The 12,129-nt window shown below is 39.9% G+C and overlaps 1 protein-coding gene across 1 annotated transcript; it reads right to left on the bottom strand.

The window, feature by feature from the left end:
- Window positions 1–8: 8 nt before the first annotated feature.
- Window positions 9–11,810, bottom strand: LOC109063977 (thrombospondin-4-like). The gene is made up of 19 exons (XM_042766121.1): window positions 11,684–11,810; window positions 8,534–8,607; window positions 8,354–8,405; window positions 8,112–8,260; window positions 7,791–7,928; window positions 7,626–7,700; window positions 5,134–5,286; window positions 4,958–5,062; window positions 4,735–4,842; window positions 4,285–4,444; window positions 4,084–4,202; window positions 3,909–3,961; window positions 3,630–3,823; window positions 3,105–3,283; window positions 2,966–3,014; window positions 2,683–2,879; window positions 2,422–2,594; window positions 2,179–2,318; window positions 9–265 (listed from the first exon to the last, which is right to left on the bottom strand). The coding sequence occupies exons 1-19, from the start codon at window positions 11,757–11,759 to the stop codon at window positions 210–212; spliced, it is 2,250 nt and encodes a 749-aa protein (XP_042622055.1). The 5' UTR covers window positions 11,760–11,810; the 3' UTR covers window positions 9–209.
- Between the last annotated feature and the right edge of the window lie 319 nt (window positions 11,811–12,129).

Raw genomic sequence — 12,129 nt, forward strand, 5'->3', positions numbered from 1 at the left:
GCATTTGTGACCTCAGTGCTAATGCAGTGTTGTCAATTAATGTCTGTCATTAGGGGGTTATGAGGAAAGCTTGTTTATTAAGGTTCGCAAAGTATAAAAAATGGTGTATAAAATATGACACACATTATGGAAATATACAACTCACATTCATTAATCGTGTAAAAAAAAAGAAAGAAAAACGAACTTGAGTGATGATGTTGAGTTTGGCTTTAAAAAAGCTGGATTTGCTGGTTTCTGAATGTCTCAAAGTCCTCAGGGATTGTATCTAAAAAAAAGAAGAAGTACAGTACAGCTGATTTATTCATTGTCTCCTCAGATGTGACTGTGAATTTTGTATCCTAGTAACAGATTTCATTTAGATAACAGACTAAACTGAGCAGGCCCAGATGACTTCTAGAGAAAATCTGCTGGATTCTATATTAAATTCAAAGAAAATAAATTGGGAACTGGATCATGAAAAGTGAGGCCACCTAAATAAGACTGATTGTGAAATTATTACTTTCTGTCATAAACATGCTCCAACGAATAATGCTAAAAAGACATGAAATGTTTATCAATAAAGTAGAACATAAATAGATTGAATTTTCATTTTATGATAACTTTAAAAATAGAAAAATGTGTTCAGCAGAGCTGGGAGCACTATACTCCTTTTGGCAGCTTGAAGTTCACTATATGGTGTTCAATGGGGTTGAGGCCAGTCAAGGTCTTCAACACCAAACCAAAGACTATAGAATACCCAAAACATGTCGCATATAGTTCTGAATGGGAAAAAAAAATGCTACGCTCAATATGGCCACTCCATCAATGGAAGCCCCGCCTTCTGAGTAAAAGAGCCAATCGGTAAAATAATTGAGTCACTGCAGCTGCCGTTAGAAGTCCCGGTTGCTATAGAAACATTGAGCATTCCAAGACACATGCTTAGGACTGCGCATGTGCACTGGCTGGTCTAGCCTGAAAAATAAGCTTTTTAACACTATTTGAGCAAAAGGATAAACAATTATGAGACAGATGTCATCAGATTTCAGTGGTGATTTCAGATATGAAATTTAATCGTAAGCTTGGCGAACAGTTTTGGAGAATTTGATGTTTCCACATTCAAAGAGATAAGAGCTGCACTTAAATGCCCGAAAGGCATCTCAAAGATGGCCGCCGATGACCAAAGATGACCAAACTCATCCAATCACGTCTTTATGGTCCTTGCTTTGTGCACTGGGGCACAGTCATGCTGGATCAGAAGCATAGCGTTGTCCAAAATGTTTTAGTATGCTAAAAAGATTTCCCTTCACTGGATGTAAGGAGCCTAGCCCAACTCCTGAAAAACAGCCACCAAATTATCGCTCTCCACCAGTCTTTACAGATGGCGCAATGCAATCAGGCAGATAACGTTCTCCTGGCCCATCAAACTGCTGAACAGAGAAGCATGATTCGTCACTCTGCAGAGCAGGATTCCTATGCTCTAGAGTCCAGTGGTTGTGTGTTTTACACCACTCCATTTGATGCTAGTGGATGTGATGCTTGCATGCAGCTGCTCGGCCATGGAAACCTATTCCATTAATCTCCCACCATACAGTTTTTGTGGTGATATTAATGGCAGTGGAAGTGTAAAACTCTCCAGCTATGGAATTAGCAGAGCATTGGCAACTTTTATGCACAATGTGCCTCTGCTCTCATTGACCCTGCTCTGTGACCTCACATGGTCTTCTGCTTCATGGCTGAGTTGCTGGTGTTCCCAAATGCTTCGACATTCCAATAATATCTCTTACAGTTGACCGTGGAATATCTAGCAAGGGTGACATTTCATGAACTGATTTATCACAAAGGTGGCATACCAAACTTGAATTCACTGAGCTCTTCAGAATGACCCATTTCTTCACAAATGTTTGTAAATACAGACTGCAAAGCTAGGTAATTGATTTTATACTTCTGTGGAAATGGGTCTGATTGAAACACCTAAATTCAATAACTAAGAGATGTGTCTCCCAATACTTTAGTCCATATAGTGTATTTTCAAATGAGCCAAAATAAATAAATGAACACACAAGCGGCCGAGGTTGTGTACTGTAGAACTTTGTCAGTGTTGGGAATTAATATGTAGGCCTGGCACTATGCTCTTTGAGTGAGTGTAAACTTGTTTCCATTTTTAATGTATGCAAAAGGTATTTCGTTAAAAGAACTGACCATTGCATCTGTAGCGCAGGTTGGCCCAGATGATGTTCTCCTGGGAGAAGCAGAAAACTCCCAGTCTGCCTCCTCTCATGGTTGTGTCGATGATAATTCCTGTGTCTGCTACCATCTGCTGACCTTCATAGAACCGAACCCTGTATGCAATATATGCAGAGTATTTACCTAAACATGCATAGGAATATTGCAGATGAATGAGAGGATGATTTGCACATGAAACATTGTCCAATCTGATTATACCTGATGTAGCCTTCTTGGGGTCTGTGCTGCAGGAACCAGCGGTAGGAGGTCTTGTCTTTCCAGCCAACATTTCTGGAATCTTTCCACAAGAGTCTCACCTGGTTTGTCGAGTCCCCTGTGTGCCAGAGTGAATTCCGCAGGTTTTCTCCAGGGCCCGTGTCTGATTTCACTGCCTACCAACAACATACAGAAACAAATATTATATCATATATAAGAAATTAAATAAGTTGTCGCTCTATATTTAAAGAAACCAGCTCACACCTTCAGTTGGATGCCAGGCTCAGCTACAGCACGGAAAGGATTGGCTTGCCAGTAAATCTGCTCCACTTGCTTCCACATCACCACATAGAAGCTCGAGCTGTCCTGATAGCCAAAGATAAAGCCTGCGTAGTCATCATCCGTCTCAGTATTCACATGAAATGTCCCTTCGAAGTCCACACCATTGAAGGCTGTGTAGCCTGTTAGAGTACCCAAAAGGAAACAAGCTTGGAACAAACTTTTGACAGCACATCTATTTTTTGTTTTTTTTGTCATTGTCCTTTACCTACAGCCAGTCCAGGATCACTGTTCATGGTCTGAACAATCTCTCTTCCCTGTTGAAAAAGATTAGCATTCCTTGGTAAAGTTTATACTGTGAGAACTTTGAGTGCAACCATCCATGAGGCAAAAAGAGACAGACAGACCTGATTGAGCACCACCCAGTTTGGATCGATCTGTGCATCTCCTTCTGGATCCAGAACCACAGTCTGATAGGTTCTGAAGTCGGTGAGAGTGACCTCAGCATTCTCAGGACAAACATCGATGAAGTCGCTATATGTATCATTGTCAAAGTCATTCTCACAAACATTGCCAATCCCATCACCTGCAAATCAAATGTCAAGAAAATCATACGGATGATTGTGATTTGACATTCATCACAAGTCACCAAGATCAGACAATGACTGAAGATCCATTTCCAAGCTGGGTCGTAACAAATTAGATCAGAATGAATTTCAATGCTGGTTAGGCGTTGATCAAGCTGGTCTTTGAAATCTTGTTGGTTAATCTAGTTAAGAAAGCTGGTGGAGACACCAGCATTAGATATTAAGGGCCATCATCCAAAACACAACATAAGCTGTTTTTTCAACTGGAGATTATTTTATTCAGAATAATGGGATTAATATCAACATTCTGATGTAAAGTGAGACTTCCAAACATTAAAGTCTGACCATCTGAGTCCTCCTGCAGTGGGTTTGGAACCAGACGGCAGTTGTCCGGACCGGGTGGAAGGAGATCAGGAATGCCATCGTTGTCATCATCATCATCACATTCATCTCCAATGCCATCCTTGTCGGTGTCCAGCTGGGAACTGTTGATAACTGCAGGACAGTTGTCTCGAGAGTCCTGATGCCCATCTCCATCACTGATGATAGAGACCAAAGTATTGGATTCAACATTATGATTAGGGGTGTGGCCTATGACAACCAACAACTGGAGTGATGTAATACCTATCTTTGTTCGTGTCACAAGGATCACCAATCAAGTCATTATCCACATCCGTCTGGCAAAAAAGAAGGAGAAATGGGGGTTATGTAGGCTCTTTTAATGCCTCAATATCATGGAATCACTTTGGTTCCATCTCCATCACCTTCAGAGTTAGAGAGTGTAGGGTGTTAATCAGACCTGATCAGGGTTGCTGATATAGGGACAGCTGTCACAAGCATCACCAACATTATCACCGTCTCTATCTTTCTGGTCGCGGTTTGGCACCTTTTTGCAATTATCTTTATTGTTTTTGATTCCTGGAAAGCAAAACAAAACTTTTCAGTTTGACCAATGCAAATGTTCATATTATCTTAATGAAGTTAACATCTAAAGTCTTACCATCCCCATCAATGTCATCATCACATTCATCACCCTGACCATCACCATCTGTGTCCTTCTGGTCATTGTTTTTTACCAGACGGCAATTATCACAAGCATCTCCATAATCATCCTGATCAATGTTTTTCTGATCGACGTTGGGTACGAGCACACAGTTGTCCTGTCAGAGAAGTAAACAGTAAGAAGTTCATGAGAAGTGGTAGTTGGAGATTACAGTCCCTCATATCTTAGTGAGCTGCCTACCTAGACGGCATTGGCCATAATCCCAACATGAAGTCTGTTCCAAAAGGTAGGCAGCAACCTTCTATGATAGCTTTTGGCCAAATTCTATTTTTAAGCATTAAAGGAGGAGACTAGTCTCCCACACACTTTACATGCAGCATTTTCATTACATATATCTGGTTCTATTATTACACTGCATTTACTTAAGGTGGTGTGGTGATCTCTGACCTCTGTGTTTAGGATCCCATCTCCATCTGCATCATCATCACATGCATCACCAATGTTATCCTCGTCTGCATCCTCTTGGCCAGAGTTTGGAACAGTGAGGCAATTGTCCTAGAAAACCATTTAACTTACATCTCACCACTGAGAGAAAGTTCTAGTTAACAAGTACTTTACTTTTACTTAATGTGTAGTGCAATACATTTTTATTCTTGTTTTCATTTTTTACCTTTGCACAGTTTCTTTCCACACATTCCAACTTTTCATCTGGGAAGCCATCAATATCAGTGTCTGTTCCACATAAATATCCATTGCCAGCCCATCCAACTCCACACTAGAGCAGATTATATCAGTTAGACCTTGTAGACTATGTGTTTCATGTGTGACACAAGATCATTGACTTACTGCACATTCAATCTGTCCATCACGGTGAACAATGCATTCTGCACTGGCATGGCAAGGATTGGGCTGACCATTACCACAGGACCGCTCAGGTTTGCAGCCTTTCACCTGATCCCCAACAAAACCAGCCTTGCAGTGGCCACAGCGAAAAGAGCCCTGCCATGAACACACAATGACTCACATAAACAAGGAGACTGAAAAGAATGATGATCCAACTGATTTGAATCCATTTTTCAAACTTTAAAGACCAGTCAGTGGTTTGGTTAGTTTTTATGTTTTGTTGGCCCAACACAATACCAAATCTGTAACTGGTATTTCATGCAGTCTGGGTCCTTTTTTTTGTTATCTTACACAATTATGTTCACAGTTTTAAGGATAAGGTCATGTATCGCAACCTGCCCATGTTAGCAACTCCTAGTTAATGTAAATATTTATCAGCTAATCACATGGCAGCATCTCAATGCATTTAGGCATGTAGACATGCTCAAGAAGCTTTGCTGTAGTTCAAACCAAGCATTAAAATGGTAAAGGAAGGTGATTTAAGTGACTTTGAACAAGGCATGGTTGTTGGTGCCCAACGGGCTGGCCTGAGAACTGCTGATCTACAGGGATTTTCACACACAACTATCTCCAGAGAATGATCCAAAAAAGAGAAAATATCCATTGTGTGCAAAAATGGTTTGTTGATATAAAGATCAGAGGAGAATGGCCAGACTGGTTTGAGCTGGCAGGAATGCAATAGAAGCTCAAATAACCACTAGTTGCAAAAACACAACACATCAAACCTTGAAGCAGATGGGCTACAGCAGCAGAAGACCATACCAGGTGGTACTCCTGTCATCTAAGAACAGGAGACTGAGGCTACAATTCGCACAGGCTCACCAAAATTGGACAACAGACGATTGGAAAAAGTTTGCCTGGTCTGATGAGTCTCGATTTCTTCTGCAACATTCAGATGGTAGGGTCAGAATTTGGCATAAAGCAACATGAAAGCATGCATCCATCCTGCCATCCTCAACGGTTCAGGTTGCTGGTGGTGGAGTAATGGTGTAATGGATATTTTCTTTGCACACTTTGTGCCCTTAGTACCAATTGAGCTTCATTTAAACGCCACAGTCTACCTGAGTACTGTTGCTGACCATGTCCATCCACAGTGTACCCATCTTATGACAGTTATTTCCAGCAGGATCATGTGATAAAGCTCAGATCACCTCAAACTTGTTTCTTGAACATGACAATGAGTTCACTATACTCAAACGGACTCTACAGTCACAGGATCTCAATCTGAAAGAACACATTTGGGATGTGAAGGAACAAAAGATTCACAAAATCTCTGAGGAATGTTTCTAGCACCTAGCTGAATCTATGCCATGAAAAATTAAGGCAATTCTGAAGACAAAGGGGGGTCCAACCTGATACAGTATTAACGTAAAACTGCTAAATTAGCGTAAGACTGCAATACCATAGAATAATAATAATTACGTGGTCAGTGAGTGTAGTTTGGTTGAATATACTTTGACATGAACGCAAGACAAGGGAAACAGGACAGATTTAATAAAGAGGGCAAATTAGTGTAAAACTGCAATACCATAGAAGCTCAGATGGGAGTGAAAAGTTCTGTAGGTGATCTACTAACAATGCACAAATTAAGGATCACAGATGCAGTCAGCACATTTCCATAATGACCAACACAATCTAGCAAGAGCAGCGTAAATTAGCAATTACCGCAACCATGTCAAGCGCAAAATGTGTTAATATATGCTTTTTTTGCCATTAAATAAAGGTGCAAATACCAGCCACTTGACTACTGCAAATCTTAGTAAATCATGTTGCATGATTCATGATTCATTTACTCTCCTCCCATAAATTTGGCATCTGAAAGGGAAACTCCTTAATGCATATGCAATAAGATTAACCTCAAAAATAACTGTCCACGCCTTTTCATTACTAATTTTTCACTGTGTGTCTTCAGTACTCAATACATGCGGATATTTTGGTCATGAATTAGGAATTACTTTCCACAACTTATTCATTTGTTCCCTTGATTTTTTACTGATACTACTACTAATGTGTACTAATGTGGCCATGACTAGTACAACTTGACCACGATTTAGCAATAATGACAGAGCTGCTTTAACTTTCGCTATCCTAAATGCATGATTATATGGTTTATTGCATATAGCTTCGATGTTTTCCCCATATCTATGACCCTCTCACTGTAAAAATGATTAGGTAACCTAAAATAATGCTTTACTTGATCTAAATTAACTGGTTTTATTGAAGCCAAAATATTCCTTAATATGACTAAACCAATTTCACCTCATTCAGTTATAAAGGGCATTTCTAGGGACAGATCAGGTAGAAATCACTCCTTAAGGTAAATACTGGAAGTCCCTCTTTACAGTGTATCAGAACAGAACTTATTCGGGGGGTTTGTGAACCAGAACAGATGGTGCTCTGGCTCTGTGACTAACTGAACATATTGCATCACTCACTGGTGTGTTGATACAGTTGGAGTTCCCCACGCAGCCGCCATTTGAGTTCTCACACTCATTAATGTCTGTGCAGACCTGCATATAAGAATTTACATTTAATTTCAAGCATTTTTATCCATTGATTGCCTGCATTTGAACTGAAAGATTGCCATAGAAAAATTATACCTGTTTATTGGCAGATGCATAGGCGAGTCCCACCCCCTGCACCTGGGGGCCCATGTACCCAGCAGGACAGGGGCCACAGCGGAAACCAGGTGATGTGTTAATGCATCTCACCCCCATGTGACATGGCATTACAGCACACTGTAAACAACAAAAATCAGTAGAGAACAAAAATCTTAGTCCAGAGTAAAGTGGACTGGATGCTTTTGCCAAGAGCATTCCAAACAGCTTCAATATGAGACACTATCGCCCTGTTCCCTTCAGAGTGAGTAGGGCAAAGGGATGCTCACTTCCAATTGGAAATCACCTTAACAGTCCACTCACTTCATCAACATCTGTGCAGTGAGTTCCACTTCCTGTCATGCCCTCTGGACACGGACCACACTTCATTCCGCTGGGTGTCGTTATGCATTCAACACCAGGGTGGCAGGGGTTGGGAACACATGAAGACTGTGGATCTACTGGTCTCATACCTACAGCGGGACATGAGAGAAAGAGCATGCAAGTTTTAGCAGAAACACTCTCAATTATGAATTTAATGCAATCAAAAGCTTACAATTCCTCACCACAGGCTTCACATTCCATAACCGTGTTCTTCAGGAAAACAATTTCCTGTATCTGTAAAACAAAGATTTCAGAATTAGGTAAAATGTATAAGAACTACTATGTGATTTAGGTTTTTAATGGGCCAGAATGTTATGACAATATATTTCTGTGTGAGTGAATAGCAGAGGTTTATGATTTACCTGTTGTTTCAGTAGTTCTTTGATTTCAGCAAGCTCCTGGTTTGTGCCTTTAATCTGTTTGATAATCTCTCCATCTGTAGTAAACAATCTCAAATTTACTCAACTTCGGGTCAAGAATTTCAGCAATAATGTATTAAGATCATTCTGTTTAAAGCTATCTCATGGCTTGGAATACAAAATACAGGTGCATCTCAAAAAATTAGAAAGTCATGAAAATGTTCATTTATTTCAGTAATTCAACTCAAATTGTGAAACTCATGTATTAAATAAATTCAGTGCACACAGACTGAAGTAGTTTAAGTCTTTGGTCCTTTTAATTGTGTTGATTTTGGCTCACATTTAACAAAAACCCACCAATTCACTATCTCAACAAATTAGAATATAGTGACATGCCAATCAACTCAAAACACCTGCAAAGGTTTCCTGAGCCTTCAAAATGGTCTCTCAGTTTGGTTCCACTAGGCTACACAATCATGGGGAAGACTGCTGATCTGACAGTTGTCCAGAAGACAATCATTGATACCCTGCACAAGGAGGGTAAGCCACAAACATTCATTGCCAAAGAAGCTTGCTGTTCACAGAGTGCTGTATCCAAGCATGTTAACAGAAAGTTGAGTGGAAGGAAAAAGTGTGGAAGAAAAAGATGCACAACCAACCGAGAGAATGAGGATTGTCAAGCAAAATCGATTCAAGAATTTGAGTGAACTTCAGAAGGAATGGACTGAGGCTGGGGTCAAGGCATCAAGAGCCACCACACACAGACGTGTCAAGGAATTTGGCTACAGTTGTCATATTCCTCTTGTTAAGCCACTCCTGAGGCGTCTTACCTGGGCTTAGGAGAAGAAGAACTGGACTGTAACCCAGTGGTCCAAAGTCCTCTTTTCAGATGAGAGCAAGTTTTGTATTTCATTTGGAAACCAAGGTCCTAGATTCTGGAGGAAGGGTGGAGAAGCTCATAGCCCAAGTTGCTTGAAGTCCAGTGTTAAGTTTCCACAGTCTTTAATAATTTGGGGTGCAATGTCATCTTCTGGTGTTGGTCCATTGTGTTTTTTGAAAAACAAAGTCACTGCACCTGTTTACCAAGAAATTTTGGAGCACTTCATGCTTCCTTCTGCTGACCAGCTTTTTGAAGATGCTGATTTCATTTTCCAGCAGGATTTGGCACCTGCTCAAACTGCCAAAAGCACCAAAAGTTGGTTAAATGACCATGGTGTCGGTGTGCTTGACCGGCCAGTAAACTCACCAGACCTGAACCTCATAGAGAATCTAAGGGATATTGTCAAGAGGAAAATGAGAAACAAGAGACCAAAGAATGCAGATGAGCTGAAGGCCACTGTTAAAGAACCCTGGGCTTCCATACCACCTCAGCAGTGCCACCAACTGATCACCTCCATGCCACGCTGAATTGAGACAGTAATTAAAGCAGAAGGAGCCCCTACCAAGTATTGAGTTCATGTACAGTAAATGAACATACTTTCCAGAAGGCCAACAATTCACTAAAAATGTTTTTATTGGTATTATTAAGTATTCTAATTTGTTGAGATTTGCGATTTGTTGTGAATTGGTGGGTTTTTGTTAAATGTGAGCCAAAATCGTCACAATTAAAAGAACCAAAGACTTAAACTACTTCAGTCTGTGTGCATTAAATGTATTTAATACACGAGTTTCACAATTTGAGTTGAAATGAACTTTTCCACAACATTCTAATTTATTGATATGCACCTGTAGAGCACTTTTATAATACTTTTATGGTTATGTTATCTGATAAATATCTTTCTTTTGCAGAAGAAAGACAGTCATACAGATTTGGAATGACATGAGGGTGAAAATTAATTTTTGGGTGAACTGCCCCTTTAAGACTGTATCAACTACATACGAACAACAGGACGGTTTCATGATTAATGCATATAAAGCTTCGCTCAAAATATAGTGACTTTCCCGCAGGGCGCAGGCCATGTGGATGATTTTTCAGCATCTGACATTATAGCAGTCAGGAAATGTATTACAGTAATTTGCCAAGAACTCACTCACTTCGACTGTTTATGCTGTGTGTTTGTGAAGAGCAAAGCCCAGTCCAAGTCTGTTGCCTTGGCAGGGGCTAATGTTGGATCCTGTTTTCTGTGTTTAGGCATGACCATAACATGTAATCCAAAAATCATGCTTCATTCATGATTAATCTCCTGGGTGAACATGCTGTTATGACAGTAGATTAACTGTTGCAGTTGTGATTTATGAGGCTGGTTTTTATGAGCCACAGGAGCAGCAACACTAGAATGATTAAATCAACTCGAGAGCGTTTCTTTCTCAGCTTAAGAGCTGGGGTTAGGGTCCCAGTGAGGGTTAGGTTTAGCATTTCTCCACTGATGACTGTGGTAAATTTAATTAAAAAAAATATCTAAGATCAAACTTAATAGGAGGGGCTTCTGTCAGAGGTTCCCCTCCCAGAGGGCAATGCAGGCAAACAAAAGGGAAGTGTGCTCTTTCCATTAGCAGCATCAGTGTTTTCCATATGCATTCCAGGCTTCAATAAGCTCAACCTATCTGTTATTCATCTTGCCTGGTCGGCCACTTAAAATGTTGATCTTTATCGTGTAGCTGCATAGAATGTAAATGTTCTTTCAGCAGTATTATATTATAATACATACCAAAATCTGCCAACATGACAAGTTCTCATTTTACTCGTCAAACAGTATCTGTTAAAAGATTCTTAGCTTAGAGCTTTGTAAAAATAATTATAATAACAATAAAGTTATTCATTTAGGAGGGGAAAACAGGACATTATATATAATCCAGAAAATATAATATGAATATTCTCTCTGGAACAGTCTTGCAGTGGACTTTAGATCATCCCCTACAAAGATGTTTGAATTTCGTCTTATAGGACTTTTTTAGTTCGAGTTCTGAGTTCAACCAATGAAAATCTGTTTGAATGTAAATTGTAATACAGTTTATTCTTTCATTAACGTGAACATGTCAAACTTAGTCTTCTATTATATATATGAATATGTACAAGTCATGGAAAAAGTATGCATTTTATGGACTCTCAGGAGAAGTCATAGAAGTGCATTGGTCAAAAAGTGTGCAAACCTTGAATACATGAATGTTATTCTTTCACTGAAAGAAAATGCAAACGTGCAGAAGTCAACTCACCTCTGGATATTCCTTGAGCAGAAACCAGAGCGCTGTGCAGATAAAAGCTGCAGCTGAACAAGAGAGTCCACAGCATGTTGAGCGGCCGTGTCTGCAGTGACCTGTCTCTGTCGCTTCTGCTTTTATACCACGTCACTGACGTCATCTGCAGTCTGGTTCTTCACAGATCACACCGTTCATTCCATTCCAAGTTTCATGTGTAGAAGTCAGGAAAGAATTATTGAATTTGAGTCACACACAAATAAAAAAAATAACACAAACCAATGATCAAGAGGTGCTTGTTTTCTGAGTCTTATGAAAAAGTACAGTTTGAGTTTTCACCAATATGTGTGATTATATAGGTTTTTGCTTCAAAATCTTATAGGAATATTCTGAATCTCAATCAACAGCATCATCAACAACAACAAAAAACAACAGTGAGACACAAACAATAGGGCCAAACATTT

Source organism: Cyprinus carpio, chromosome A11, assembly GCF_018340385.1.
Source record: "Cyprinus carpio isolate SPL01 chromosome A11, ASM1834038v1, whole genome shotgun sequence".
In the NCBI taxonomy this organism is placed as follows: domain Eukaryota; kingdom Metazoa; phylum Chordata; class Actinopteri; order Cypriniformes; family Cyprinidae; genus Cyprinus; species Cyprinus carpio.

Bases quoted from the DNA above. Each gene is read 5' to 3' on its own strand.
- LOC109063977 (XM_042766121.1), bottom strand. From the start codon at position 11,759: ATGCTGTGGACTCTCTTGTTCAGCTGCAGCTTTTATCTGCACAGCGCT. The intron at 5,063-5,133 runs GTAAGTCAATGA...AATCTGCTCTAG, and splicing joins ATGGACAGATTGAATGTGCA to TGTGGAGTTGGATGGGCTGG. The intron at 3,962-4,083 runs GTCTGATTAACA...CTTTTTTGCCAG, and splicing joins ATATCAGCAACCCTGATCAG to ACGGATGTGGATAATGACTT.